This window comes from Nicotiana sylvestris, chromosome 4, assembly GCF_000393655.2.
Source record: "Nicotiana sylvestris chromosome 4, ASM39365v2, whole genome shotgun sequence".
NCBI classification, from domain to species: Eukaryota; Viridiplantae; Streptophyta; class Magnoliopsida; order Solanales; family Solanaceae; genus Nicotiana; species Nicotiana sylvestris.
The window spans coordinates 179,183,369-179,209,062 of NC_091060.1; the positions used below are offsets into that span (position 1 = coordinate 179,183,369).

The window sequence follows — 25,694 nt, forward strand, 5'->3', positions numbered from 1 at the left end:
TGTAAGTACTCTATATGCTTAGCGTGTTTCCTGTGCATTTGTATATCAGTACTTCCTGTGTGCTGTTTTGTAGTAATGAAATATTTATCTTACCTATCAAAAGAAAAAGATTCATCAGGAATGGACTATTTTCACGCTGGCCATCAACCTACTACAACCCTCCTTCGTCTGGGGTTGAGATTGGCAATATGGCCAAGTTCACCCCATGCAGAGTTATACCAATTGCAATAAATAAATAAAATAAATAACAAACCCAGTGTAATCCCACATGTGGTGTCTGGGGAGGGGTAGTGTATACGCAGACCTTACCCCTGCCTTGTGAAGGTAGAGAGATTGTTTATGATAGATCCTTGGCTTAAGAAACAGTGAATAGGAAGCAACAACCAATAATGACAACAACAAGAAATAAACAAAAACACTACGTGTAATAACAAAGATCTAGAAATAAGAAATACAAGAATAGCACTAATACAGGAATACTACTGGTAAGAATAACACTACGTGGAATAACAAAGATCTGGTACTTATACCACTTGCAATATGATTTCAAAATTAATGTTCTTACTGCAATATGATGAGAGGCTTATACCAATTTGATTGGGGATTAACTTGTGAAATATGGCTTTACCTGACATTATCTGAACTGCTAATTTTGAAACTTTTGAAGCACTTTCCTTAAAGTTTTGCATTTTTGGTTTACGTTCATATGGTAAGCAATAGCCAGAAGGTATGCAGCAGGACAGATATCTTCAATGCTATATCCCTTAAGTATGAACTAATGTGCTAATATGCTCTGTAAATATTGGTAGGAAAACTCATTACTAATATATAGAGAACGGTGCATGAACTGTAGTCTGCATTTTTGTGGTATAATAATGGGAGAGCTTATATATTGGTATACTTGTTTACAAGGTTTGTATTGAATTACTTGGTATATACCTATACCATAATCTTTGTGTTGTTTCAGGTTTTGGGTTCTCTACCGGGCCAAGCAAGATGGTCCTGTAGTGTTGGTGAGCCTCAATATTGTTTCATCATTTCCGACCTTTTCGTTTGGTTATATACCATTTAGGTAATTGTTAATATGATTTTTGCTGCTTAGGGCTGGAGGCATCCCTGGGACGGCCATGGCCATGGTCATGACCATTAGGTAATGTTTTTGCTACTTTAGTTGTGACTATGGAATGTGGTTGGGTTTTCTCACATTATGCTGGCTGGTTAGATCCGTCTTATTTTTTTTGTGCTAAATGATGCTTCTCATCCAAAACCTTTTGTTTAGTCAATAACTTAACATTTATCTTCATCTAAATGACATTAGGAAGAAGTTTGCAAAACAGCAACTAGTTGGGAAATGGTAATTATATAAGCAAAGAGATTATTCCTTATTTTGTCAAAAAAATAATCATAGGGAGATTCATGTCAATATTGTTTTCTTCGAAGAATGACTGGTTCATCTGATGAGCTTGATTGCTGCCAGATCATATCACCACCACCAGCATATTCCCACCTTTTGCACAATCTCTACTTATTTGCTATGATCAAATGTTCACTGCTAGTATTGAGATGTTGTTATCTTCAAGTAGGATGCTATTAAGCATCAAAGTCTTGAGCTATCATCCACTTAGTTTAACTAAGCCGTTCTGCTGAATCATGCTAATTGATTTTGCAGATGTGCTGGGGAAGCTGTGGCAGGATTATAAACCAATATGCTCAATATCGATGTATTTTCTTGGAAAACTCTAATGAATATCTTTCAAAACAGTTGTGTTTTGTGTTCAATAAATCCTATAAACTGGAGAACTTTTTATGGATGTCACTTGATTCATAAGATGCTTGGTTTAATCAACTCTTGAATCATATTTTGCATTATGATTGAACTGCTTTGCTTCTTTTGCACTGTTCAGTTCTCTTTGTTGATTTAACATCAGAATGGTGCATCGTTGGGCGCCTTAACAGGGTGATGGTGTATGCCTTTTGAGGGATATAGAGAATGTGCATCGAAAATTCTAAGCGTAATTTCATGGATTAGTTTAAATAGAACTAGTTGGCGCTTTCTAGTATTTTATATTTGTAGCGTCAATTGACTCAATTCTAAAGAAGTCTTCTATCAAACATTAACAGTAGAAGATGATGTTAATATGAAGATTTAATTTTTATACATTACTAGTGCTCTGTACTAGTAGGTTAAAAGTTAAATTTAAGCGCGTGTGAGTATATAACTAGAATTTATATCAAAATGGATAAGAACTATGTAATTAAAAAAAAAAAAAAAAGGTAGCACGGTGCAAAAAGCATTTCGCATTTGGGGTTCGGGGAATGGTTGCACGTTTTTGCATTCCGCATTTAGGGTCCGGGGAATGATTGTATCACAAGGGTATGATATAGATAGTCTATCTTAATGCATGTTAGTGGCTAGTTTCACATGACTTGTAGGTCACACAGAAATAATTTTACCATTATTCCAAGCCTCCTCTTCGTAACCTAAATTTGAATTGTCCGCTAAAAATTTAAAGCCATTTTGGGACAACATCAAAGGCTCCTAAAGTAGTGATGCTTAATAAGAAATGAACAAAAGAGAGTTAAAGTTATAGTATCTTCAAGTTTAGAATTAAGAAGGCACAGGAAGGCGTTTAATATATGTAAAAGGGATTAGCTATATTTTACTGAGAAATAAATAAAAGAATTGAGTGATACAATTAGCTAAGTGTAATCAGTTACAATTAGTTTAATCTAAACTCTGAATATCAATCCAGTATTAGATTCACCATCTGCAGTCATTGCTTCAATTGAGCTCTGCAGTGATCTTATACTGGCATTTCTAATATGTGAGTATATTGAGAAGCGACACTTTTGTCCGAATAAGCCGTCGAATAATACACTCTAATTCTCCTTCAAGATCTTCGATGGCAATTTCCACTGCTAATTCCAATCTTTTATTCGCATATTGCAGAGTCATTTCATCACATGTAGCCCATGAACTAAAGCTGTTAACTCTCATTAACTTTGATCCAAAATATACTTTATTTGATTTCTTATTATTCGGACTTGGCATTGACATAAGTGGCATCGAGCATTTTTAACGATGTCTCAGAAACTTCGAGGACCCATTTTTCTTGTCCGTAGTACGCGATTTCTCGTTTGATCAGTGGTGAATGAAGCAATAAGTCGTTGGCTGAGTCGTGCATGTCTCTAAGAGCATCAAAATTTGCTAGTGCCATTGTATTTCTTTTCGTGCAATTTCTTGAAATAGACTAGAAAATGGCTAGGTTTGAACTTCAAGCTTTTGAATTGGGATGAGACTGGTTAGATTAATACTTTGCACTTGTACCCTTTTTATAGTTTATTATGTAGAAATGGATTAGAACGTGATTTCTAAAGGAAAAGGATAGGAAGGATCCTTCTTTGTACGGATACTACTTGTCTTCTAATTGGCAACAGCTAAGACAAAAACGAAGGAAGAAATATATAAATTCGCTGATTGATTAGTCCATAGTATATTTTGTTGTTCAAAAAGTAAGTTAGAACAGTTACTTTGGGCTCCGATTAACTCAGATTCACTCCGCGTATTATCGGACTCGAGATAAGCGCTCCTTGTCATTTTTCAATTTCAGGACTCGAATCCGACACTACTCGTTAAGGATGGAGGGATCTTATCTATCCCAACCCTTAATAGTGCTTGACTAAATTGTTGCATGCAGACAAATAAACATGTTTGCAAAAATATTGAAGACTAAATAGGGGGCATTATGAAATATTAATAATTAAGCAACATGATTAGCGAACTTCAACATGGTTTGAGAGTACATACAACTGTTAATGTTTTTGTTTTCTCTGTTAATTAAGACATGAAATCTTCCATTAAGATTATATTCTAACCATGCATGCGTGCGGACAGCTTCCAAGAAAACTCTTCCAACATCATTGACTATATTTTCTCTTGTTTTTTTTAGTGAAACGGATATTATAAGTTCTTGCTTTTCTTTTTATTTTCCTTTTCTCGAATATGATGCGTTGACTGACTTGGAATTCCTTGCTTATGAGGCAGGAGAGCAAAAAGAGTGATAAAAATTAAAGTGATGCAAAACAATCCAAACAACATTGCTATTATAGATATGTAGGGAGCGCTACCCCAAATGGAGCCTTACCCGGCGCGAATCTGGATATAGTCGGGCTCCAATGCGGGTACCGAACATCGGATGAGAAACCAAAAAAAAAGGAAAGCACCCTAAGTACAACTTCAATAAAAGACTTAAATACAACCTAAAGTTGCTATGTCGATAGTTGGAAGCTGGGACGGATTCAAGATTTGATTACTACGGGGGTCACTATTTTTACTGCAAACCTACTATTACCGAACGGGATTGAATTAGAGTGTATATTTTTGTCGGCTGAACTCATATTGATTTAGTTCGGTTCATTGTGATTTATTTTGAAATAATTCAATTTAATTTACCAGAGTTTTGGTGCATATAAATACGTGATCACCAAACAGAATAAGTTTTGTCCAACTCTATCTAATTTATTCAATTCAAATTCTATTGAATATGAATAAAAATATAAAATAAAAATAAAATTTAAGTTAGCAAATACACCTATTCAATCTACATAAAGCTAGATTAATATTATGTTTATCGATGTCGTCACTTTAAATATAGTAATGAAAATATAACATTAGATGAATACAACAACAATAATAACAAATTCGTATAACCTTACAAGTGGGGTCTGAGAAGGATTAGCGTGTACGCAACCTTACCCCTACCTTGTGAGATTGTTTCCAATTGACCTTCGGTTCGTTGTTGTTGTTGGTATTGTTGTTGTTTAGTTTCAACTTAAAATTTGGCCACTTAATACTAACAATTTTATGTTAAAAATCTTGAGTGGTAAAGTCATTCTTTCAAATCCGAACAACAGAAATATTGAGAGAGAACCAGAGAAACAAAGGTGCGAGAACAATTTTATGCATATTTGGCATTTCCTTGAATTCTCTATGATTACATTGTATAAACAAATATTGAGATACATGATTAGTGGTTGAGAAGGTTGAGGAGGGAAACTCTGGTTTTTACTGTAAGACTAGTTGAATGCCAAAATGTCCCACATCGGCTGAAGGAAGAAAGTTGTTGGGAATTTCACCCTATAAAAGGAGACCTAATGTTAGGATTTAAACATACCTCTCATTTGCATTCTTATCTTCTTAAGGTATTTGTATCTTTTCTCTTTAGTATTATTTCACTTGTATTTTGGAGTGGAATAAAATATTGATTGTGTCCGAGGAAGTAGGCAAAATTGGCCGAACCTCGTAAATTCTGGTATTCCTTTTATTGTTGTTTTATTATCTTATTTATTATTTGGTGGCTGCCATAATTTTTTGGTATAGTAGTTGTGACTCATTCACACTATATACATTTGGCTTCCGCAACAATTGGTATCAAAGCCAAGGTACTGTCTAAGTATGCTCTGTGGTTGCAACATAGTCTGATCTTTCACATCAGAAAAGATTTATCTTGATAACTGAGTTAAGGTTCTGTCTGAGTATGCTCTGTGGTTGCAGCTTAGTCTGATCTTCCAAACCAGAAAGGAAATAATCTTGATTTGTATCGTTAGCTATTAAATAATATTTGTGTCAAAGATGGGAGACAATAAACAAGAAGAATCTACATCAAGTGTCAACAATACCTCATCATTGGCATCTTCGCTTATGACAAGAATTGTGTCAAATGCGAAATTTGCGGTAACAATTTTTGACGGGTCATGACATTTTGGGATGTGGCAAGGTGAGGTTTTAGATGTCCTTTTTCAACAAGGGTTAGATCTTGCTATTGAAGAAAAAAGACCAGATGTTATTGGAGAAGAAGATTGGAGAATTGTCAACCATGTTGCTTGCGGTACCATTCAATCCTACCTTGCTAAAGAGCAGAAATATCCATACACAAAGAAAACTTCTGCAAGTAAATTATGGAAAGCGCTGGAGGATAAATTTTTGAAGAAAAACAGTCAAAATAAATTGTACATAAAAAAGAGATTGTTTCGCTTATGTTCCTGGTACCACGATGAATGAACATATCACCAATTTCAATAAGTTGGTCACAGAAATATGGATGCAACTTTTGATGATGGTGACTTGGCCTTGATGTTGTTGGGGTCACTTCTAATGAGTACGAGCACCTTGAAACTACTCTATTCCATGGAAATGACGAAATTTCTCTCAAAGAAGTTTGTTCAGCTTTGTACAGCTATGAACAAAGAAAGGGAGAAAAACAGAAGGGCGGAGAAGGAGAAGCACTGGTTGTGAGGGGTCGTCCTCAAAATCAATTGAGGACAAAGAAGGAAAGATCCAAGTCAAGATTTAGACTCAGCAAAGATGAATGTGCCTTTTGTCGAGAAAAGGAGCACTGGAAGAAAGACTGTCCGAAGTTGAAGAATAAGGCCAAACATAACAATGGAAATGTCATTATGGATTCAAATGTAGCTGATTGTGATGATTCAGACTTCTCATTAGTTACAACAGAGTCATCAACATCATCAGACATATGGTTGATGGACTCGGCTTGTAGCTATCATATGTGTCCCAACAGGGACTGGTTCGTGGAATTTCAAGAAGGAGAATATGGAGTCATCCACACAGCGGATAACAGCCCTCTTACCTCATATGGCATTGGTTCAATACGATTAAGGAACCATGATGGAATGATCAGAACATTGATAGATGTTCGATATGTACCGGATTTGAAGAAGAATCTCATCTCTGTGGGAGCCCTAGAATCAAAAGGGTTCAAAATCATTGCAGAAAATGGAGTGATGAGAGTATGCTCCGGTGCACTAGTGGTAATGAAGGCTAATCGGAAGAATAATAATATGTACCGCTATCGTGGCAGTACAGTTATTGGGACAGCGACAGTGACATCCAGTGACGACAAAGAGGCAGAAGCAACCAAGCTATGGCACATGCGCTTGGGACATGCTGGAGGAAAATCCTTGAAAACTCTATCAGATCAAGGATTGTTAAAAGGAGTAAAGGCTTGCAACTTGGAGTTTTGTGAGCATTGTGTCAAAGGGAAACAGACAAGGGTTAAATTTGGTACAGCGATCCATAATACTAAAGGCATTTTGGATTATGTACACTCTGATGTTTGGGGTCCTTCCAAAACACCTTCATTGGGTGGGAAGCACTATTTTGTAACCTTTGTTGATGATTTTTCCCGAAGAGTATGGGTGTATACAATGAAGAGCAAAGATGAAGTGTTGGGAATTTTTCTCAAATGGAAGACGATGGTGGAGAATCAAACAGGCAAGAGGATCAAGTGTATTCGCACAGACAATGGAGGTGAATACAAAAATGATCATTTCAATAAGGTCTGTGAAAATGATGGCATCATCCGACACTTCACTGTTAGACATACACCACAACAGAATGGAGTGGCAGAACGTATGAACCGGACCTTGCTGGAGAAGGTACGGTGTATGTTGTCCAATGCTGGCTTGGGCAAAGAATTTTGGGCTGAGGCAATTACATATGCATGCCACCTCATTAATCGTCTACCATCTGCTGCTATTGATGGCAAGACACCATTTGAAAAATGGTATGGAAAACCTGCTGTAGATTATAACTCTTTGCACGTGTTTGGCTCAACTGCATATTATCATGTGACGGAGTCAAAATTGGATCCAAGGGCAAAGAAGGCTATTTTTATGGGAATTACTTCTGGAGTCAAAGGATATCGCTTATGGTGTCCTATGACAAAGAAAGTAATATTCAGCAGGGATGTTACCTTTGATGAATCTGCTATGGTAAATAAGGTAACAGAAGATACCAAACAAAATGAAGGTGCTTCTAAGCAGGTGGAGTTTGAGGGAAAATTTATTTTTCCTACACAAGAAGCAGAGGAGGAAACAAATGAAGATTACCCTCTGGAAGGAGAGCCAGTAGAGGAGATTCCAACTCAGGAACCTCAACAACAACTTGAATCAATAGCAACCAGCAGGCCAAAAAGAACAATAACGAAACCTGTTCGTCTCATAGAGACAGTTGCTTGTGCAACCTCAATTGTAGCTGATGATGTTCCTACCACTTATAAAGACGCAGTCCAAAGTTCAGAAGAAGATAAGTGGAGGATTGCCATGAATGATGAAATACAGTCCCTTCATCAGAATCATACATGGAGATTGGCCAATCTCCCGAAGGGAAAGAAAGCAATTGGGTGCAAATGGGTATTTGCAAAGAAAGAAGGATTTCCTAACCAAGTAGATGTTCGCTACAAAGCAAGATTGGTGGCCAAAGGATATGCTCAAAAGGAGGGAATTGATTACAATGAAGTGTTTTCTCCAGTTGTAAAACATTCCTCCATTAGAATTATGTTGGCTTTGGTAGCACAATTGGATTTGGAACTAGTTCAGATGGATGTAAAAACTGCGTTTTTACATGGAAACTTGGAGGAGGAAATCTACATGACTCAGCCAGAAGGATTCAAAGTTGCTGGAAAAGAAAATATGGTGTGCAAACTTGAAAAATCATTGTACGGATTGAAACAATCTTCTAGACAATTGTACAAACGATTTGACAAGTTTATGTTGCGGCAAGGGTACAAGAGAAGCAAGTACGATCATTGTGTGTATTTGCGCAAGCTTAAAGATGGTTCCTTTATATATCTTCTCCTATATGTTGATGATATGTTCTTAGCTTCCAAGAATTCGAAAGAAATTGATAAGTTGAAGATTCAACTGAAGAAGGAGTTTGAGATGAAGGATCTAGGTGAGGCAAAGAAAATTCTTGGCACGGAGATAATAAGATATAGACGTTCAAAGAAACTATGTTTATCTCAGAAAGAATATTTGAAAAGAGTACTACAATGTTTTGGCATAGATGAGAAGACTAAGTCAGTTAGTACTCCACTTGCTCCCCATTTTAAGCTAAGTACTACTATGTCGCCAAAAGATGAAGCTGAACGAGAGTATATGTCAAAGGTACCATACGCAAATGATGTTGATAGCTTGATGTATGCAATAGTCTGTACGAGACCTGACATTTCACAAGCTGTTGGAGTTATTAGCAGATATATGCATAATCCAGGAAAGGAGCATTGGGAAGCTGTGCAGTGGATTCTACGGTATATTCATAATACTGTAGATGTTGGGTTAGTTTTTGAGCAGAAATGCAATCAGTCTGTAGTTGGATGTTGTGACTCAGATTTTGCGGGTGACCTGGACAAATGAAGATCAACTACTGGTTATGTGTTTACTTTTGCAAAGGCACCAGTTAGTTGGAAGTCTACTTTGCAGTCAACAGTTGCTTTGTCTACAACAGAGGCAGAGTACATGGCTATTACAGAGGCTGTGAAGGAGGCAATTTGGCTTCAAGGATTGCTAAAGGAGCTTGGTGTTGAACAAAAAGGTATCACAATTTTTTGTGATAGTCAAAGTGCTATTCAATTAGCGAAGAACCAAGTTTATCATGCAAGGACGAAGCACATTGATGTTCGGTATCATTTCGTACGAGAAATCATAGAAGAAGGTGGAGTCACGGTGAAGAAAATTCATACTACAGAGAATCCTGCTGATATGCTGACAAAGGTGGTGACTGCGGTCAAGTTTCAACATTGTTTGGATTTGATCAACATTGTTGAACACTGAAGATTGAAGATGAAGACACAACCAAAATTTGTTATTGAGAGAAAATTGAAGATGTGGAATTTTGCCAAGGTGGAGATTTGTCGAATGCCAAAATGTCCTACATCGGCTGAAGGAAGAAAGTTGTTGGGAATTTCACCCTATAAAAGGAGGCCTAATGTTTAGGATTTAAACACACCTCTCATTTGCCTTCTTATCTTCTTAAGGCATTTGTATCTTCTCTCTTTAGTATTATTTCACTTGTATTTTGGAGTGGAATAAAATATTGGTTGTGTCCGAGGAAGTAGGCAAAATTGGCCGAACCTCGTAAATTCTGATGTTCCTTTTATTGTTGTTTTATTATCTTATTTATTATTTGGTGGCTGCCATAATTTTTTGATATAGTAGTTGTGACTCATTCACACTATATACATTGACTTCCGCAACAAGACTAACTTCTTCAACTCCTTTGTTTAAGCTAATCGATGATGCTAAATCAGAGTCTTCTATCACTATTGTGTAATTCTTCTCTGTGTGGTTCAAAAGATCTCTGGAAATATTTACTGATTACTTTGTTTAGTTTCTTATTGGATGCCAAGTATGCATCAACTTCATTAGATAAGCTGGATTCTCCACCTCTTTTTCTACGGAGAGATGATTCGAGTAGTTGAACACGTCCCTTTATCTGTGAGAAAGCGTCTTTAACGACGCTACAAGTATCCAAAACATTGAGGGACACATCAGAGATTTGTTCAAGTAATTTGACATGTTTTTCAAGGGAGAGAACATGTTGGTTGATTGGCAAATGGAGGACATCATCAACGCATTCGTATAATTTTCTAAGACCGTCCAATCTTTGGAATATTTTAGAGCGAGAAGATGTGGAAGTTAATTCAGATGACTTCAACCTTTGCAACTGCTCCACTGCACTTGCAATAAGAGGATGAGTTGCAGTAGGCAAACTCGTGGAACGAACATGGTTTGTCGCCATTTGATTTTCCATTTGAAGCTCTTGTCTTAACTTTGCTAGTGCAGATTGATGAGTTTGAAGAATGTGGATGATGAAAGGTTGGGTCTTGGAATGGTTTGGATCAAGATGTTAACAATTTATATATAGCTAGTTGAAGACAGAGATAATAATTTTACATGTTTAGCCAAGTTGTCATGTCTCTGATCCTCTGAATGCTCCTTCTTTTATGTCAATATTGTTTTCTCATTCATGTACATTGTTTTGATAATAAAATACTTGAATATTCTTTAACCACCAGGGTTACCACTCAGTTTCCGAGCAAAACATTGCAGCATTATTATATGTCCAATATGTATGTGAGCCGAAGGGGAGCCTTGGAGCAACGGTCAAGTTGTCTCCGTGTGATCTATAGGTCAAGGGTTCGAGCCATGGAATCAGCCACTGATCAGTGTAGGCTGCCTACGTCACACCCCTCGGGCTATGGCCCTACCATGAACCGTGTATGAACACGGATGCTTTTGCATCGGGCTGCCTTTTTATGTATGTGAGCTGATTTTAGAGATTTGAGGGAGCAATAAGAATCTTGAAAGTCTGTCATATTTAATTTATATCAATATCACACGTTTGAGATATATGTAATCTGCTCAAATGCCAAGGGGCTAGATTTGTGTACGGTTCTGTGTACCAGTCCTTGAATCTATTCATTATATGCAACAGTAAGCTTGTGCGACTACAAACAACAACAACAAACTCGGTGTAATTCCACGAGTGGGGTCTGGAAGTTTGTGCGACTGTTTCTTGGAAATGGCATTATAACATGCTTAGGTCGAATGTGAAGTCTGATAAAATTGGAATTTTTTTTCTTTAGGATTGTCACACTTGCAGTGGAAGGTCCGTTTGGACTACCTTTTGAAGTTTTCCAGAAAAGCTTTGCAAGACAGGCCATAACACAGAAATGAGAAGAAATGACTGTGCCGTTGGTCTACTTGTGAGGAAACAAGTGGAATCCTTTCAGTTCAGTAACAAATGACAAACATTAATTAATTGATCTTTATGTTTTAGCAATAAGTATTAGCATACAACTAGTCAAACGTAACAGCCTCGTTTGTTCTGATATTTTTTGACTGCTATGGTGAAGTGTTGTCAGAGGCGGACCTATGCTATATAATTAGGGGTCACCATCACTCGTAAAGTACCGCAAAAACTACATATATATATGTATGTCTTTAGAAAATAGTAATATATAAGTAGTGGCACCCTATATTCAAGCAGATTTTTGCTGAATCCAAAAGTGCACCCACGAGCTTCAAATCCCGGATCCGAAAAACTCGACCTTTATAGTGAATGGCTATTATAAAAGGATGTTGTTATAAAGAGGTCTGACCGTAATTCTACAATAGTTTGTTTCCAAGGAGAAGGTTTGAAGATATCAAAAATATAAAATAGACTATTGATCAATATTATCTGCATAATTTTGAAGGATAGTTGCTGGCAAAATTTGTTACACTTGTTGTATTCCATATGACAAAATTATATATCCAAGACACAAATTTTTTACATTTCTAACACTCTCTAGGATAAAATAGTATACACAAGATTGGAATCCCATATACTAATCACAGCACAAATTAGTGACTGAGAATGTTGAGAAGGGAAACTCTATTTTTCAATAGAAGCCTAAAAATAGCTCCCAACCCATCCTCCAGTTCTTGAATGCTTGACTCAAATACCTGCAGTTTTTTAGCTGCATTTAGTATCTGTGAATGATCTATCTTCTCGTTTCGTAGAAGAAGCAACAACTCCATGTTTATCTTCTCTATTTCAATATCAATTCCTTCACATGAAACTCTCTTTGGCTTCAATAACTTTGAGACCAAAGACCAACTATTCTGTTTTGATATCATCTTTGTATGGGAAATGAATGATGAAGTTGACTCCAATACCATAAGAGTAACATCTTCAACTCCTTTAATTAAACTAACCAATGATGTAAGTTCAGAGTTTTCTACTACTATTGTCTGATCATTTTCTTTCTTATGCAAATTTCTGAATCCTTTGCAAATCACTTTGTTCAGTTTCTTATTAGATGCTATGTACACGCCGACTTCATTGGATAAGCTGAATTCTCCACCTCTTCTTCTACGTAGAGATGATTCGAGTAGTCGAACACGTTCTTTCATCTGTGAGAAAGCGTCTTTAGTGATGCTACAAGTATCCAAAACCTTGAGGGAACTGTTAGAAACTTGTTCCATTAATTTAACATGTTTTTCATAGGAGAGAACTTGTTGGCTAAGTGGCAAATGGAGGACATCGTCAACACATTCGTATAATTTTCTGAGACCATCCAATTTTTGGCATATTGTTGAATGAGAAGAAGAGGAAGTTCCTTCGGATGACTTCAACCTTTGCAACTGCTCCTCTGCACTGGCAATGAGAGGATGAGTTATCGTAGGCAAGCTCGTGGAACGAACGAGATTTGTCGCCATTTGATTTTCCATTTGAAGCTGTTGTCTTAACTTTTCTAGTGCAGATTGATGAGTTTGAAGAATGTGGATGAGGAAAGGTTGTTTCTTGGTGAATGGTTTAGACCAAAATGTTGGAAGTTTATTTATATACAAACTGCAAAGACAATAAAACAAAGAGTAATATTCTAAACTGTTTAGCCAAGTTGTCATGTCTCTGATCCTCTGAATGCTCCTCCTATTCCGCCTTTGTCTCATACCATGTATTTAGTTTTTAATAATGTCGTACTTTAATATTCCACAGCAACCAGGTTTTTTGAGATTTCATGGAGCAATAAGGGGTGCCTTGGCGTAACTTGTAAAATTGTTGTCATGTCATCATGAGGGCATGGGTTCGAGTTGTGGAAATAGCCTCTTACAAAAATATATAATAAGTCTGCGTACAATAGACCTTTGTGGTCCGACCCTTCTCCGAACCCGCGCATAACCGATGCTTAGTGCACCGCACTGCCTTTTTATTTTAGGGAGCAATAAGGATCTTGAAAGCCTGTCATATCTAAATTATATCAATTGCACACGTTTGAGATAAATGTGATCAGCTCACATGTCAAGGGGCTAGATGTTTGTACGGTTCAGTGTACCAATCCTTTAATCTAATTCATTCATTACTCCAATATACAACAGTTAGCTTGTGAGACTGTTTCTTGGAAATGGCATTAAAACAGGTGTGATTTAATTGGATTTTTTTTTTCCCTTCATATCTTCACACTTGCAGTTGAACATTGTCCCTATGCACTTATTCTAAAAACCTTGTAGGCTATATTAATGGACGAAGTGCACAAATAGCTGTTTTTAGGAAACCCCCCCCCCCCCACCACCACCACCACCACCACCACCACCACCACCACCACCAATTTAAAGAATAGCCTAAGTTTACAAATTTTTTATAATTTAGCTACCTTAGAATCAACTTCAGAAATACAGATATGAAAACTAGACTGATAGAAAGAAAGGACGGGGCAACAGGTACTTCTCGACCCTATCTCCAAGAGACAGTTGAACCAGCTACTCATGAATGCTGCCGGGTTGGACAAGCCAATAACTCGAAGGCGTTCGGTCTGTTTTTTGAGCAAGAATACCAATAATTCGAAGGCGTTCGGTCTGTTTTTTGAGCAAGAATACCAATAATTCAAAGGCGTTCGGTCTATTTTTTGAACAAGAATCATTGCCTTACCTTTTTTTCACCATGATACGGACTTCAAGTTATCATGGCAGAGTACAAGGAAGTTTTCAAACTCAGACCTTCAGGTCTAGAGTTGGGCTCTTCTCTGACTTTTCAGACTTCACACCTTCGGATATGAAGTTAGGATTTGGCTAGCCCAACTTCAAAAGGTTCATCTGAAGTTTGCCAAAATTAGGTAATGTTACATAGTTTTTAAAAACTGAATATGTTTTACGAAAAAGGTCCTAATATGCACTTGTGCTATATAAAATTGAGCACATTTTCCCTTCGTTAATATATTAGTACATATATGTCCTTATCGTCACATAATTGGTCCATATATGGCCTTGTACTATACGAAATGGAGCACATTTGCCCTTCGTTAATACTTTAGCCCATATATGTCCTTGTTATCACATAGTTGGTCCATATATGCCATTTTCTAAACGGAATCCACCCAAACTAATTAACTCTTTCGTTAACTATATTAAAGTGCATTACAAACACCATTTTCTTTTTATTAGTACTTTTTAATTTTTTTCTTTACCTTTCTTTTTTCTTTTCTTCTATTTTTTTTCCTTTTTCTTTCTTCTTTTTTCTTTTCCCATTGTTGATGTCTTCTCTATTTTTGTCACCAATTTCACTTGACAAAACTCATAAATTCCTGCTAATTTTACTATCACAAACCCCATAGATTCTTTTGACCGGAAGGAGATGAAAATTGTTGGAGAAATTTCTACCTTCACCAAATTAACCAAATTAACACCACTGATTTTTTTTTCTGGTGGTGCTAATTTTATTAATTTGGTGAAGGTAGAAATTTCTCTGACAATTTTTATTCCTTCCGGTCAGAAGAACCTGTGGGGTTTGTGATAAAAAAATTAACAGGAATTTATGAGTTTTGTCATGTGAAATTGGTGACCAAAATAGAGAAGGCATCAGCAATGGGAAAAATTGGATATGGGAGAAGAAAAAGGAAAAAAAATAGAACAAAAGAAAAAAAAAGTAAGAAAAGGGATAGGTAAAGAAAAAACTAATAAAAAGGAAATAGTATTTGTAATGCACTTTAGTATAGTTAAAGAAAGAGCTAATTAGTTTGGGTGGATTCTGTTTCGAAAAGGGCATATATGGACGAACTATGTGACAACAAGGATATATATGGGCTAAAGTATTAACGAAAGACAAATATGCTCCATTTCGTGTAGTACAAAGGCATATATAGACCAGCTATGTGACGGTAAGAGCATATATGTGCCAAAGTATTAACGAAGGGCAAATTTGCTCAATTTCGTATAGTACAAAGGCATATTAGGACTTTTTCCGTATGTTTTAAATAAGGATGCTACAAGCAGTGGCGGTGTCACATGTGTTTAAGGGGTGTCAACCGACACCTCTTTACGGAAAATTACATTGTTTAGTTAAATAATTTATTTAAATATATATATGATATATATTGACACCCATTGGCTTCTTATGAGTTTATTTCTTTATATTTTGGCCCCTCTCCCCCTAGTGAAAATTTTGGTCCCACCACTGACTACAAGTGGCTACTTGGTGTCATTTCTACTACATTAAGACGAGAAATATTAACTAGGACATAGTAACACAGATCCCTTCCCTTGGACTTGGGCCACTTTCTTATGAATGTTCCAATGCACCTTTGTAGGGAAAGTGCATAGATAGTCATTCTCAAGGATGCTATTTAGAGATTAGCTAGAACTTTGTTTACCCTCAAAATCGGATAAAAATTGAATTTGCAAGTGGTTTTAAGGATACGTAGATTAAATTGATACAAAGCAATAAATTAAATTGTGATTGAAATGAAGTATGATAAAGTAAATTCAAACCCCATGAATTGAACAGTTACAGCCTTGGGAGGTGAGCCATCCTTGAGTAAAATGTACTTCGATTAGTGTCAAGACACAATTGAACAAGAACTTTAAAAAGAAAATAACAGTATATAGCTTTTGAATGTGTATAACAATGTTCTTTATAAATAATCAGACCCCTTTTATATAGTAGGGGAGTCTTACTTTGGTTACAATTCTAAAAAAGATAAAAATCTGCTGATTTGCTGATTTGTCGATTCCTTATTGATACGTGGCGATATTCCCGCCGTAAAAATCGACCAGTCACGAATATTTCGGCCTTCTGTTATTTCTATATTCCGTTGGTTACACTGACAATGTTTTCTCGAGCTCGTTTGGGATCGGGGTCGATTCTGGGATCATGGATATAATGTTCTCGAGGACGGACATTCTAACCTTGTGTTCCATCTCGATAGGTCTTGGGGTCGATCTCCAACTCCTCATGTTCCGAGCCCGATCTCTCGTATAGTAGACGAGTTTTATTTCGACCATATATAGATAGTTCACTCATTTTTCAGAGAGTAAACGACGAGAAACAATATGAGCTGTCGATTCTTACCTCAGTACTCTGCGTCAGAAATGATAAAATGAGTGAAACATCTCGTTAGTCATGTCTTAATGGCATTAAATGCTTGTCATTTGTTGGTCGGCCACTCCTGTATTTGAACCGTCATTTGAAAGCTATAAATAACCCCTTCTTCATTCATTCAAACTTTACATTCAAACCTTCTCTACTCTTGTTCCTTAGAAATTTCCACATTTTCTATCACTTGTATCATGATTTCTTGAGATCTTTGTAAGAACTTTTGCTTGTCTTCGTTACAAACCATCAAGTGTATCCTTTTAACTTCCTCTTTTCATATTTTACCCTCCATTTAAAAGAAAATGTGAAGACTTTAAAAATAGTCCCCCAAAAAGAAATTGCTTCTACATCACGGCCGACAGGCGAAGAACCAGTGGCGGAACCTCCTCTTAGCACGTTCATTCCTGGCGGGTGCTCGATGACTGCAGATTTTAAGGTTGAAAAACCTTCAGCCGTACCGGGCCGGGGTGAGAAGGTCTCGAGGTAAATCTATTCGATCACTAAACAAATTCTCCCCACAATTAAAAGGGATTGTCAATAGGTCGGCAAAGACGTGGTGGTTCTCGGTCCCCACTACCCACATCGAGGGATACTTAATTGTTTACACTTATCCCTTTTTGCTGGGCTCGTTGGACCCGGTAATCATCCATTTCTGCGAAAGGTATAAGGTGGGCCTTGGTCAGATCCACCCTTCGTTTTGGAGAATCATCATCCTTCTCCGGTTCTTTTTGAGAAAGATCGACGGATGCTTGTTCACCGTTGACCACCTATTATGCCTATACAGTCCCCGATTCTTTCGGGGGAGGGGGAGGGGACTGATCGCTCAAGAAGGAGTGATCTAAACTCAAGGACAAAAAAAGACACAAAAGCTTAAAGTGTGGACCGCAAATTATGAAGAAAATCATATCAGAGATCTGTGCAAAGTGCGGTCCGCACATGAAATGTGCGGCTGCAGAATCTGGGCAAGAGAAAAAGTTCAGAGAACCTGCATCTCAAGTTCAATAGAAGTGCGGACCGCACAATTATTGGGCGGCCGCAAAAGATCAGCTATGCGGCCGCAGTCACATTTGTGCGGTCCGCAGAAGAGCCATGTGCGGCCGCACTCAAAAATGTACGGACCGCAGAAAGAGAGAAGTACCGTTGTACTTCAGAATTATGCGGCTGCAAGTTTCCAATCCTGTCAGGCCTAAGTAAAGTGCGGATCGCACGTAGAATTGTACGACCGCAGAACCTCCGAAAGGGCATTTTTGTCCGAAAATTCCAGCTGTGTATAAATAGAAAAATTTCACTTTTTTAGGTAAAATTTTGACATCAACAGATACAGTAGTCGTTTCTCTTTACTCCTTTTAGTAGTTTTTCATCTTTTGAGTTATTTTAACATAGATTTTCTCATTTTAAATTTACAATATGAGTTTAATTAACAATTTTTCTTCTATTTCTTCTATCTTAAGCATGAGTATCTAGATTTTCACTAGGGTTGTGACCCAACCCTAGAGTGTAATCTTAATAGGTGTTTGATTTATTGTTTGTTCATGGTTGGGCTTTTACTATTTAGCCTTGTTCTTGCTTTTTCTTGTAGAATTAATGGTTGCAAACATTAGTTCATGCCGATTTGACCTGGTCTCTACTTGAGAAAGAGAGACTTAGTCTAGGAAAACTTGGCTAACAAGAAATTGGGTAAATCAAGAGATTGGTAGTACGAATTAAAGGGTTGAACCTAGAGATAGTAAAACCCGACTTGAGCTTTGTATAAATCGCTTTGTTCAATACCCATTTGGACTTGAGAACGTCAAATTGGGCAAAATCACTTCCTGACCGAGAGGTATTAAGTGGGTACTCAAGTGTTGATAACTATAATACACCCTAACCAGTAAAATAAGCTTTAGAGTTTACAACCCGTTAGGTAAACACCTATGTGAAGGTCATAACCCTAGGCCATTTATATCGCTTGAAAAAAAAACAAAAACAATTTCCTAGTTTCATTTCTTAATCTTGCAATCTTAGATTAGAATAGACATAGAACAAATACCAATTTGTGGAAGTACAAATAGAGATAGTTCATACTCATCATGGGCGAAGCCACCTTTAGCAAAGGGTGGTCAACTGACCACCTTTCGCTGAAAAATTACAAAAAATTACACTGTGTATATAAGTAAAATATTAATTTTAGATATATAAAACCTATATTGAACACCCTTTGTCGGAATTTTTTTCTACTTCTTTCAAGTTTGAACACCCTTGGAAACATTTCTGTCTTCGCCACTGATACTCATACATTGCAATCTATACTCTAAATCCTACGTATAGCTCCCTGTGGAATTCGACCCCGACTCCTTGTTGGGTATTACTATTACAATCGACCATTTTATAACCTAAAATAGAGGTGTGAACTTGGACAAGATCAATTTTTGGCATCGTAGCTAGGGAGCTAAATATGGATTTGGCTATATATTTGGTTTTATGTGTGAATTGTCTTCTTTTCCTTCCGTGTTACTGATTTTTGTGAATTAATTGTAGGTGCAACAATGGCCCTCAATAATGATCAACTCGAAAACATGCCTTTGAGGGATGTGGACGTTGATGATGACCAAGTTGAAGAGGTTCCTCTTGATCCTCAAGCAAATAGAAGAGGCTGAGCGCCTCAAGACAACATCCTAATTCCATCTCCACCTCCACCAAGAGCTTCTCCACACTGGGTGTTGTTGAATGAAGGGTATGCATGTGCCATAGTCCCACCCCGTATTAGGGCGGACAACTTTCAAATCATGAATGCAATTCTCACATTGCTAGAGCAATAGGGATTCTTCATCGGGGCTCCGAGTCAAAATTCATACAAATACTTGAAGGGGTTTGTGGACACTTATTGGAGGAGTAAACAGAAAAACGTCTCCAAGGATGCTTTAAGGTTGAGGCTATTTCCTTTCTCTCTACGAGGGAAAACCTTGGATTGGTTAGAGAGACTGCCAAACCATTCCATCCATACATGGGATGAATTGGCGGAGAAATTTATTTCTAAGTTCTTTTCTCCCGGGCATATGGCTACTCTTAGAGACGAGATTCTACCATTCAAACAAGCGCCTAATAAGTTGTTGCGTGAAATATGGGCGAGGTACCGAACAATGGTCAAAGAGTAACCCAATAATGATATGAAGGAGGCTATGATTCAACAAATTTCTATCGGGTGATCAATACAACTAATCAATGCGTGGTTAATCAACTTTCTGGTAGAAATTTCATGACAACACCATATGCGAAAGCTTGTGAGATCTTAGATGAAATGGCAGATACTTCATCGGCATGGCAAAGCAGAGTAAATGTTCCTCAAGGTGATCCGAACTTGATTCACCTACATAAATAATTGCATGATCATGGGCAAGCCATTGCCGAGTTGACCACCACAATGATCAATTAGCCAAGGCTCAACTTTAACAAGTGCAAAGTCCTAAGCAAGTCAATGCCATGGAGGGAGTTAGTATGATGGCAAACAAAAGAAGGCCTAAGGGTCCACAAGTGCAAAACCGTGTGAAGAATTATGTGCAAGAAGATAGTAGGTTTGACCAAGATGAATTTTACAATGAATAAGATGAGGAAGTGCAATACGTGAACAACTTTCACGGGCCAAGAAACAACTCTCAAGGCCTGAATCAATAACAATGGCGACCTCAAGGTAATCAAGGTAATTGAAGTGGTGGCAACAACCAAGGGAATTGGAATAAAAATAACAACCAAAGAAATTGGAGTGGTGGAAATAACTAAGGCAATAGGAGTGGTGGAAATAACTAAGGCAATTGGAGTGGCAACAACCAAGGATATTGGGGAGGCAACAACAAGGGGGGATAGAACAATAATCAAGGCAATCGGGGGTCGGGTTTTCAAAGGCCCCCGATGTATCAACAATTGAGCAACCCACTTCATTATCCTTCCCATGGTCCAAGTTCTTCCAACAATGAGATGGGATGAATTGAGAGTATATTCAAACAAATGATAGAAAAGAATGTCGACTCCGATGCCCAACTAGCCTCACACAACACATCAACTCACAACTTGAAAATTCAAATGGGGCAAATCTCTCAAGATCTAAACACTCGTCCTAAGGGAGCACCAACAAGTGACACAGTGGTGAATCCAAAGGGTGGGAACAACACGGGACATGCCATGGACGTTACTACAAGGAGTGGAAAAGGTAGGGATGTACCCATCTCAAGTCAAAGGAAACTTGTGGATGATGAGCAAGTGGTACAAGAAGATGAGACCCCGAACAATATGGTGCAAGCAAATGATGAACTGCGGATTGATATTGATGACAATGTATAAGAGACTCAAGAGGAAATGAACCCATCTAGGGATCACATTATGCACATACTGGAACCGGTAGTGCAAAAGGCTAAGGCGCCAATGCCTAGGCCTCCTCCTCCATATCCTCAAAGGTTTTCCAAGAAAAATGGCGAAAATCAATTCAAAAGGTTCATTGACATGATGAAGAGTATGTCAATCAATGTGCCATTGTTTGAAACCTTTAAGAAAATGCCCGGTTATGCAAAGTTTATGAAGGATTTGGTGACAAAGAAGCGGTCGATTAATTGTGAAACTATAAAAATGACTAATCAAGTGAGTGCAATTGTGTATTCAATGGCTCCCAAACTTGAAGATCCCGGTGCTTTTACAATACCTTGTATAATTGGAAGTGGCGAGTTTGCTAAAGCTCTTTGTGATGTTGAGGCAAGTATCAATTTGATGCCCTATTCGGTTTTCAAGACTTTGGGAATTGGGCAACCAAGACCCACATCTATGATATTACAAATGGTCGATCGTACCATGAAGAGACCATTGGGAGTGATTGAGGATGTATTGGTTCATGTTGATAAATCCATTCTTCCGGCAGATTTTGTCATTCTTGATTGTGAGGTTGACTATGAGGTACCAATTATTCTTGGGAGACCTTTCCTTTCTACGGGGAAGGCTCTAGTTGATGTTGAAGCTGGAGAACTTACTTCTGGGTTAGTGATGAAAAAGTGGTTTTCCATATGTGTAAGTCTATGAGGCAACCCAATATCAATGAGGTGTGCTCTTTCGTGGACTTGGTGACCGATGTGATTGTGGATGAATCAAGTGCTGTGATGAATATTGATGATACATTGGAGTCCGTCTTGCTCAACTTTGATGATGAAGAGATTAGGGCTTCGTGGAATGTGTGAACTCTTTGCAAGTAATGGGGTCATACACTAATGAGCCCCATAAATTATCCTTGGATCTTGAAAATAGAACAACTCCTCCAACAAAGCCTTCAATTAAGGAGCCTCCCATCTTGGAGTAGAAACCATTGCCTCCGCATCTTCGGTATGAATTTCTTAGTCCTTCTTCTACTTTACCGGTTAATCTTTCCTCTTGTTTGACTAACGTGCAGGTAGACTCTACATTGGCAGTGCTACAAAAGAGGAAGAAGGCTATTGGATAGACATTGGTGGATATTCAGGGGATAAGCCCCGCCTTTTTCATGCACAAGATTAAATTGGAGGAAGGTGCCAAACCATCTATTGAACATCAAAAGAGACTCAATGAAGCCATGCAAGAGGTTGTCAAAAAGGGGATCATCAAGTGGTTGGATGTCGGGGTTGTCTATCCCATTTCCGCTAGTTCGTGGACTTCTTGGTTCAATGTGTCCCAAAGAAAGGGGGCATGACGGTGGTCGCCGATGATAAGAATGAGTTGATTCCTACAAGAATGGTGATCGGGTGGAGAGTGTTTATGGACTATCGTAAGCTCAACAAAATCACAAAGAAGGACCATTTTTCGCTTCCCTTCCTAGAGTAAATGCTTGATAGATTGGCCGGTCGTGCTTTCTATTGTTTCTTTGATGGATATTCCGGCTACAACCAAATTCTTATTGCTCTAGAGGATCAAGATAAAACTACTTTTATATGTCCTTATGGTACATTCTCCTTCTCGCGGATGCCATTTGGGTTGTGCAATGCACCGACGACTTTTCAAAGGTGTATGATGGTGATCTTCACGAACATAGTGGAGGATTACCTTGAAGTCTTCATGGATGAATTCTCGGTGGTCGGGAATTCTTTTGATGATTGTCTCACAAACTTAGATAAAGTGTTAGCAAGATGTGAAGAAACAAACTTGGTGCGCAATTGGGATTAATGTCATTTCATGGTCGAGGAAGGCATTGTCCTTGGCCATAAGATCTCAGAGAATGCATTGAAGTTGACAAGGCAAAGATTGAGGTAATTTCTAAACTTCCACCTCCAACTTCGGTGAAAGGCGTGCGGAGTTTCTTAGGTCACGCAGGATTTTACCAGCGTTTCATCAAGTATTTCTCTAAAGTGGTCAACCCATTGTGCAAGTTTTTGGATAAAGATGCTAAGTTCCATTTCAATGATGATTGCATGAGAGTTTTTAAATTGCTAAAGTTCAAGTTGACTACTAATCCCATTATCACCACTCCAAATTGGAGTGTTCCTTTTGAGCTCATGTGTTATGCAAGTGATGTAGTGGTAGGGGCTATTTTGGGGCAACACATCAATAAGATTTTCCATCCGGTCTATTATGCAAGTAAGACCATGAATAGTGACCAAGTCAACTACACTGTTACATAGAAAGAGCTTTTTGCCATTGTGTTTGCTATTGATAAGTTCCGCCCGTACTTGATGGGTGCAAAAGTGATTGTCCATACGGATCATACGGGACTTTGTTATCTTATGAGCAAGAAAGATTCCAAATCCTGTTTGATGAGATGGGTGCTTTTGTTGCAAGAGTTTGATATAGACATCCAAGATAAAAAGGGAAGTGAAAACCAAGTGGTGGACCATTTGTCTCGTTTGGAGAAGGAGGGGAGGCCGCATGATGACCTTGAAATCAATGAATCCTTCCCCGATGAGCAACTTTTGCCTATTTCAATGAAAGAGGTGTCATGGTTCGCGGATCTAGCAAATTTTCTTATAAGTGGCATCATCCCGGATGAGGTCTCTTCAAACTAAAGGAAGAAGCTCAAACGGGATTGTCAATACTATTATTGGGATGAACCGTACCTTTTTCGGACTTGTACAGATGGAGTGATTAGAAGATGCGTACCGGAGGAGTAACGATGTAAAATTCTTGGGGTTTGTCATTCTTCGTCGTATGGTGGTTACCATGGTGGAGCAAGAACAGCGGCCAAAGTTCTAAGTTGCGGCTTCTATTGACCCACTCTATACAAGGATGCAAGCATTGTGATGAATGTCAAAGGGCTGGTAGAATCTCAAAGAAAAATAAAATGCCCCTCACCACTATTTTGGAGATTGATAGTTTCGATGTGTGGGCTATTGACTTCATGGGTCCTTTTGTGAGTTCTTATGTAAACACCTACATCTTGGTCGCGGTTAATTATGTGTCCAATTGGGTTGAAGCCATTGCTTTACCTAACAATGAAGCGAGGAGTGTGGTGGCGTTTCTGAAGAAGAATATTTTCACAAAATTTGGTACTCCAAGGGCTATCATAAGTGATGGGGGTCGCATTTTTGCAACAAAACTTTCAATACCTTACTCACCAAGTATGGTGTCACTTATAAAGCCACGACTCCCTATCATCCACAAGCAAGCGGTCAAGTGGAAGTCTCCAACTGGGAGATAAAGAGTATTTCGTCCAAAACAGTGATTGCTAACCGGACGGATTGGTTCAAGAAACTTGATGATGCTTCATGGGCTTATAGGATGGCTTACAAAGAACCTATTGGAATGTCTCCATACCAGTTGGTATTCAGAAAAGCTTGTCATCTTCCGGTGGAACTTGAGCACAAAACCATGTGGGATTAAAGAAGTTGAATCTTGAGTGGGATGTCTCCGCCAACTTAAGGGTGGCACATTTAAGTGAGTTGGATGAGTTCCGATACCATGCATGCACAAGCTCGTCCTTATACAAATAGAAGATAAAATACCTTCATGACAAGTACATTTGGAACAAAGAGTTTAAAGAAGGTGATCTTGTATTGTTGTTCAATTTTCAGTTACGAATGTTTCCCGAAAAATTAAAGTCTAAATGTAGTGGCCCATTTGAGGTTGTGGTATGACACCCTTTGGTGCATTGGATTTGAAGAATAAAAATGATGAGGTGTTTAGAGTCAATGGTTACCGGGTGAAGCATTATCTGGGAAAAGTTGGTGATAGCCACGTCGTGGTAGTAATTCATTACAAGTGATGGTAACATACGTCGTTCCGGGACGTTAAATCAAGTGCTTCTTAGGAGTCAACCCATGTTTCTTTTTCTTTTTTTTTCTTTTCTTCTTCTTTAGAGAGGTCTTATTTTGTGCTAACTGGATTTGAAGTGTGTTGCAGGAATAAGTGTGATTTACAGGAACTGTGCTAAGAATAATTGGCTAAGTATGGAAAAAATGTGGACCGCACAATTTTGAATACTATATTATAAGGCAACTATGACCGCACAATTCTTGTGTGGACCGCACAACTTGAGATGGAAAAATGCAAACTCTCTGAAGTTTGTTTGTCAAGGACAAAAACAAACATAGAAGCTTAAAGTGCGGACCGCTGATTATCATCTGCTGCCACAGATTGTGAAGAAAATCATATCAGAGATCTACGCAAAGTGTGGTCCGCACATGAAATATGCAGCCGCAGAAACTGGGCAAGAGCAAAAGCTCAGAGAACCTGCATCTCAGATCAGCTATGCGACCGCAGTCATATTTGCGGTCCGCAGCAGAGCCATGTGTGGCCGCACTCAAAAATGTGCAGACCACAAAAAGAGAGAAGTGCGATGACAGTTCAGAATTATGTGGTCGCAAGTTTCCAATCCTGTCAGGTTGAAGTAAAGTGCGGATCACACATGGAATTGTATGGCCGTAGAACCTCCGAAAGGACATTTTTGTCCGAAAATTCCAGCTCTGTATAAATAGAAGAGTTTCACTTTTTTAGGTCAAGTTTTGACATCAACAGCTACAGTAGTCGTTTCTTTTTACTCCTTTTAGTAGTTTTTCATCTTTTG

The 25,694-nt window shown here is 38.1% G+C and overlaps 4 protein-coding genes across 4 annotated transcripts; 2 read left to right on the forward strand and 2 right to left on the reverse strand.

Moving 5' to 3' along the window:
• Positions 1 to 2,693: 2,693 nt before the first annotated feature.
• On the reverse strand, positions 2,694 to 10,597 carry LOC104227171 (uncharacterized). Its single transcript, XM_009779346.2, has 2 exons — positions 10,178 to 10,597; positions 2,694 to 3,055 (listed from the first exon to the last, which is right to left on the reverse strand). Exons 1-2 carry the CDS (start codon positions 10,595 to 10,597, stop codon positions 2,819 to 2,821), a joined length of 657 nt encoding a protein of 218 aa, XP_009777648.2. The 3' UTR covers positions 2,694 to 2,818.
• A 1,607-nt stretch (positions 10,598 to 12,204) lies between these two features.
• Positions 12,205 to 13,062, reverse strand: LOC104227172 (uncharacterized). The gene has a single exon (XM_009779347.2). The coding sequence runs from the start codon at positions 13,060 to 13,062 to the stop codon at positions 12,205 to 12,207; it is 858 nt and encodes a 285-aa protein (XP_009777649.2).
• Positions 13,063 to 21,040: 7,978 nt separating this feature from the next.
• Positions 21,041 to 21,751, forward strand: LOC138890600 (uncharacterized). The gene has a single exon (XM_070173998.1). It carries the CDS (start codon positions 21,041 to 21,043, stop codon positions 21,749 to 21,751), a length of 711 nt encoding a protein of 236 aa, XP_070030099.1.
• Positions 21,752 to 23,972: 2,221 nt separating this feature from the next.
• On the forward strand, positions 23,973 to 24,511 carry LOC138890601 (uncharacterized). Its single transcript, XM_070173999.1, has 2 exons — positions 23,973 to 24,249; positions 24,351 to 24,511. Exons 1-2 carry the CDS (start codon positions 23,973 to 23,975, stop codon positions 24,509 to 24,511), a joined length of 438 nt encoding a protein of 145 aa, XP_070030100.1.
• The last annotated feature ends 1,183 nt before the right edge of the window (positions 24,512 to 25,694 follow it).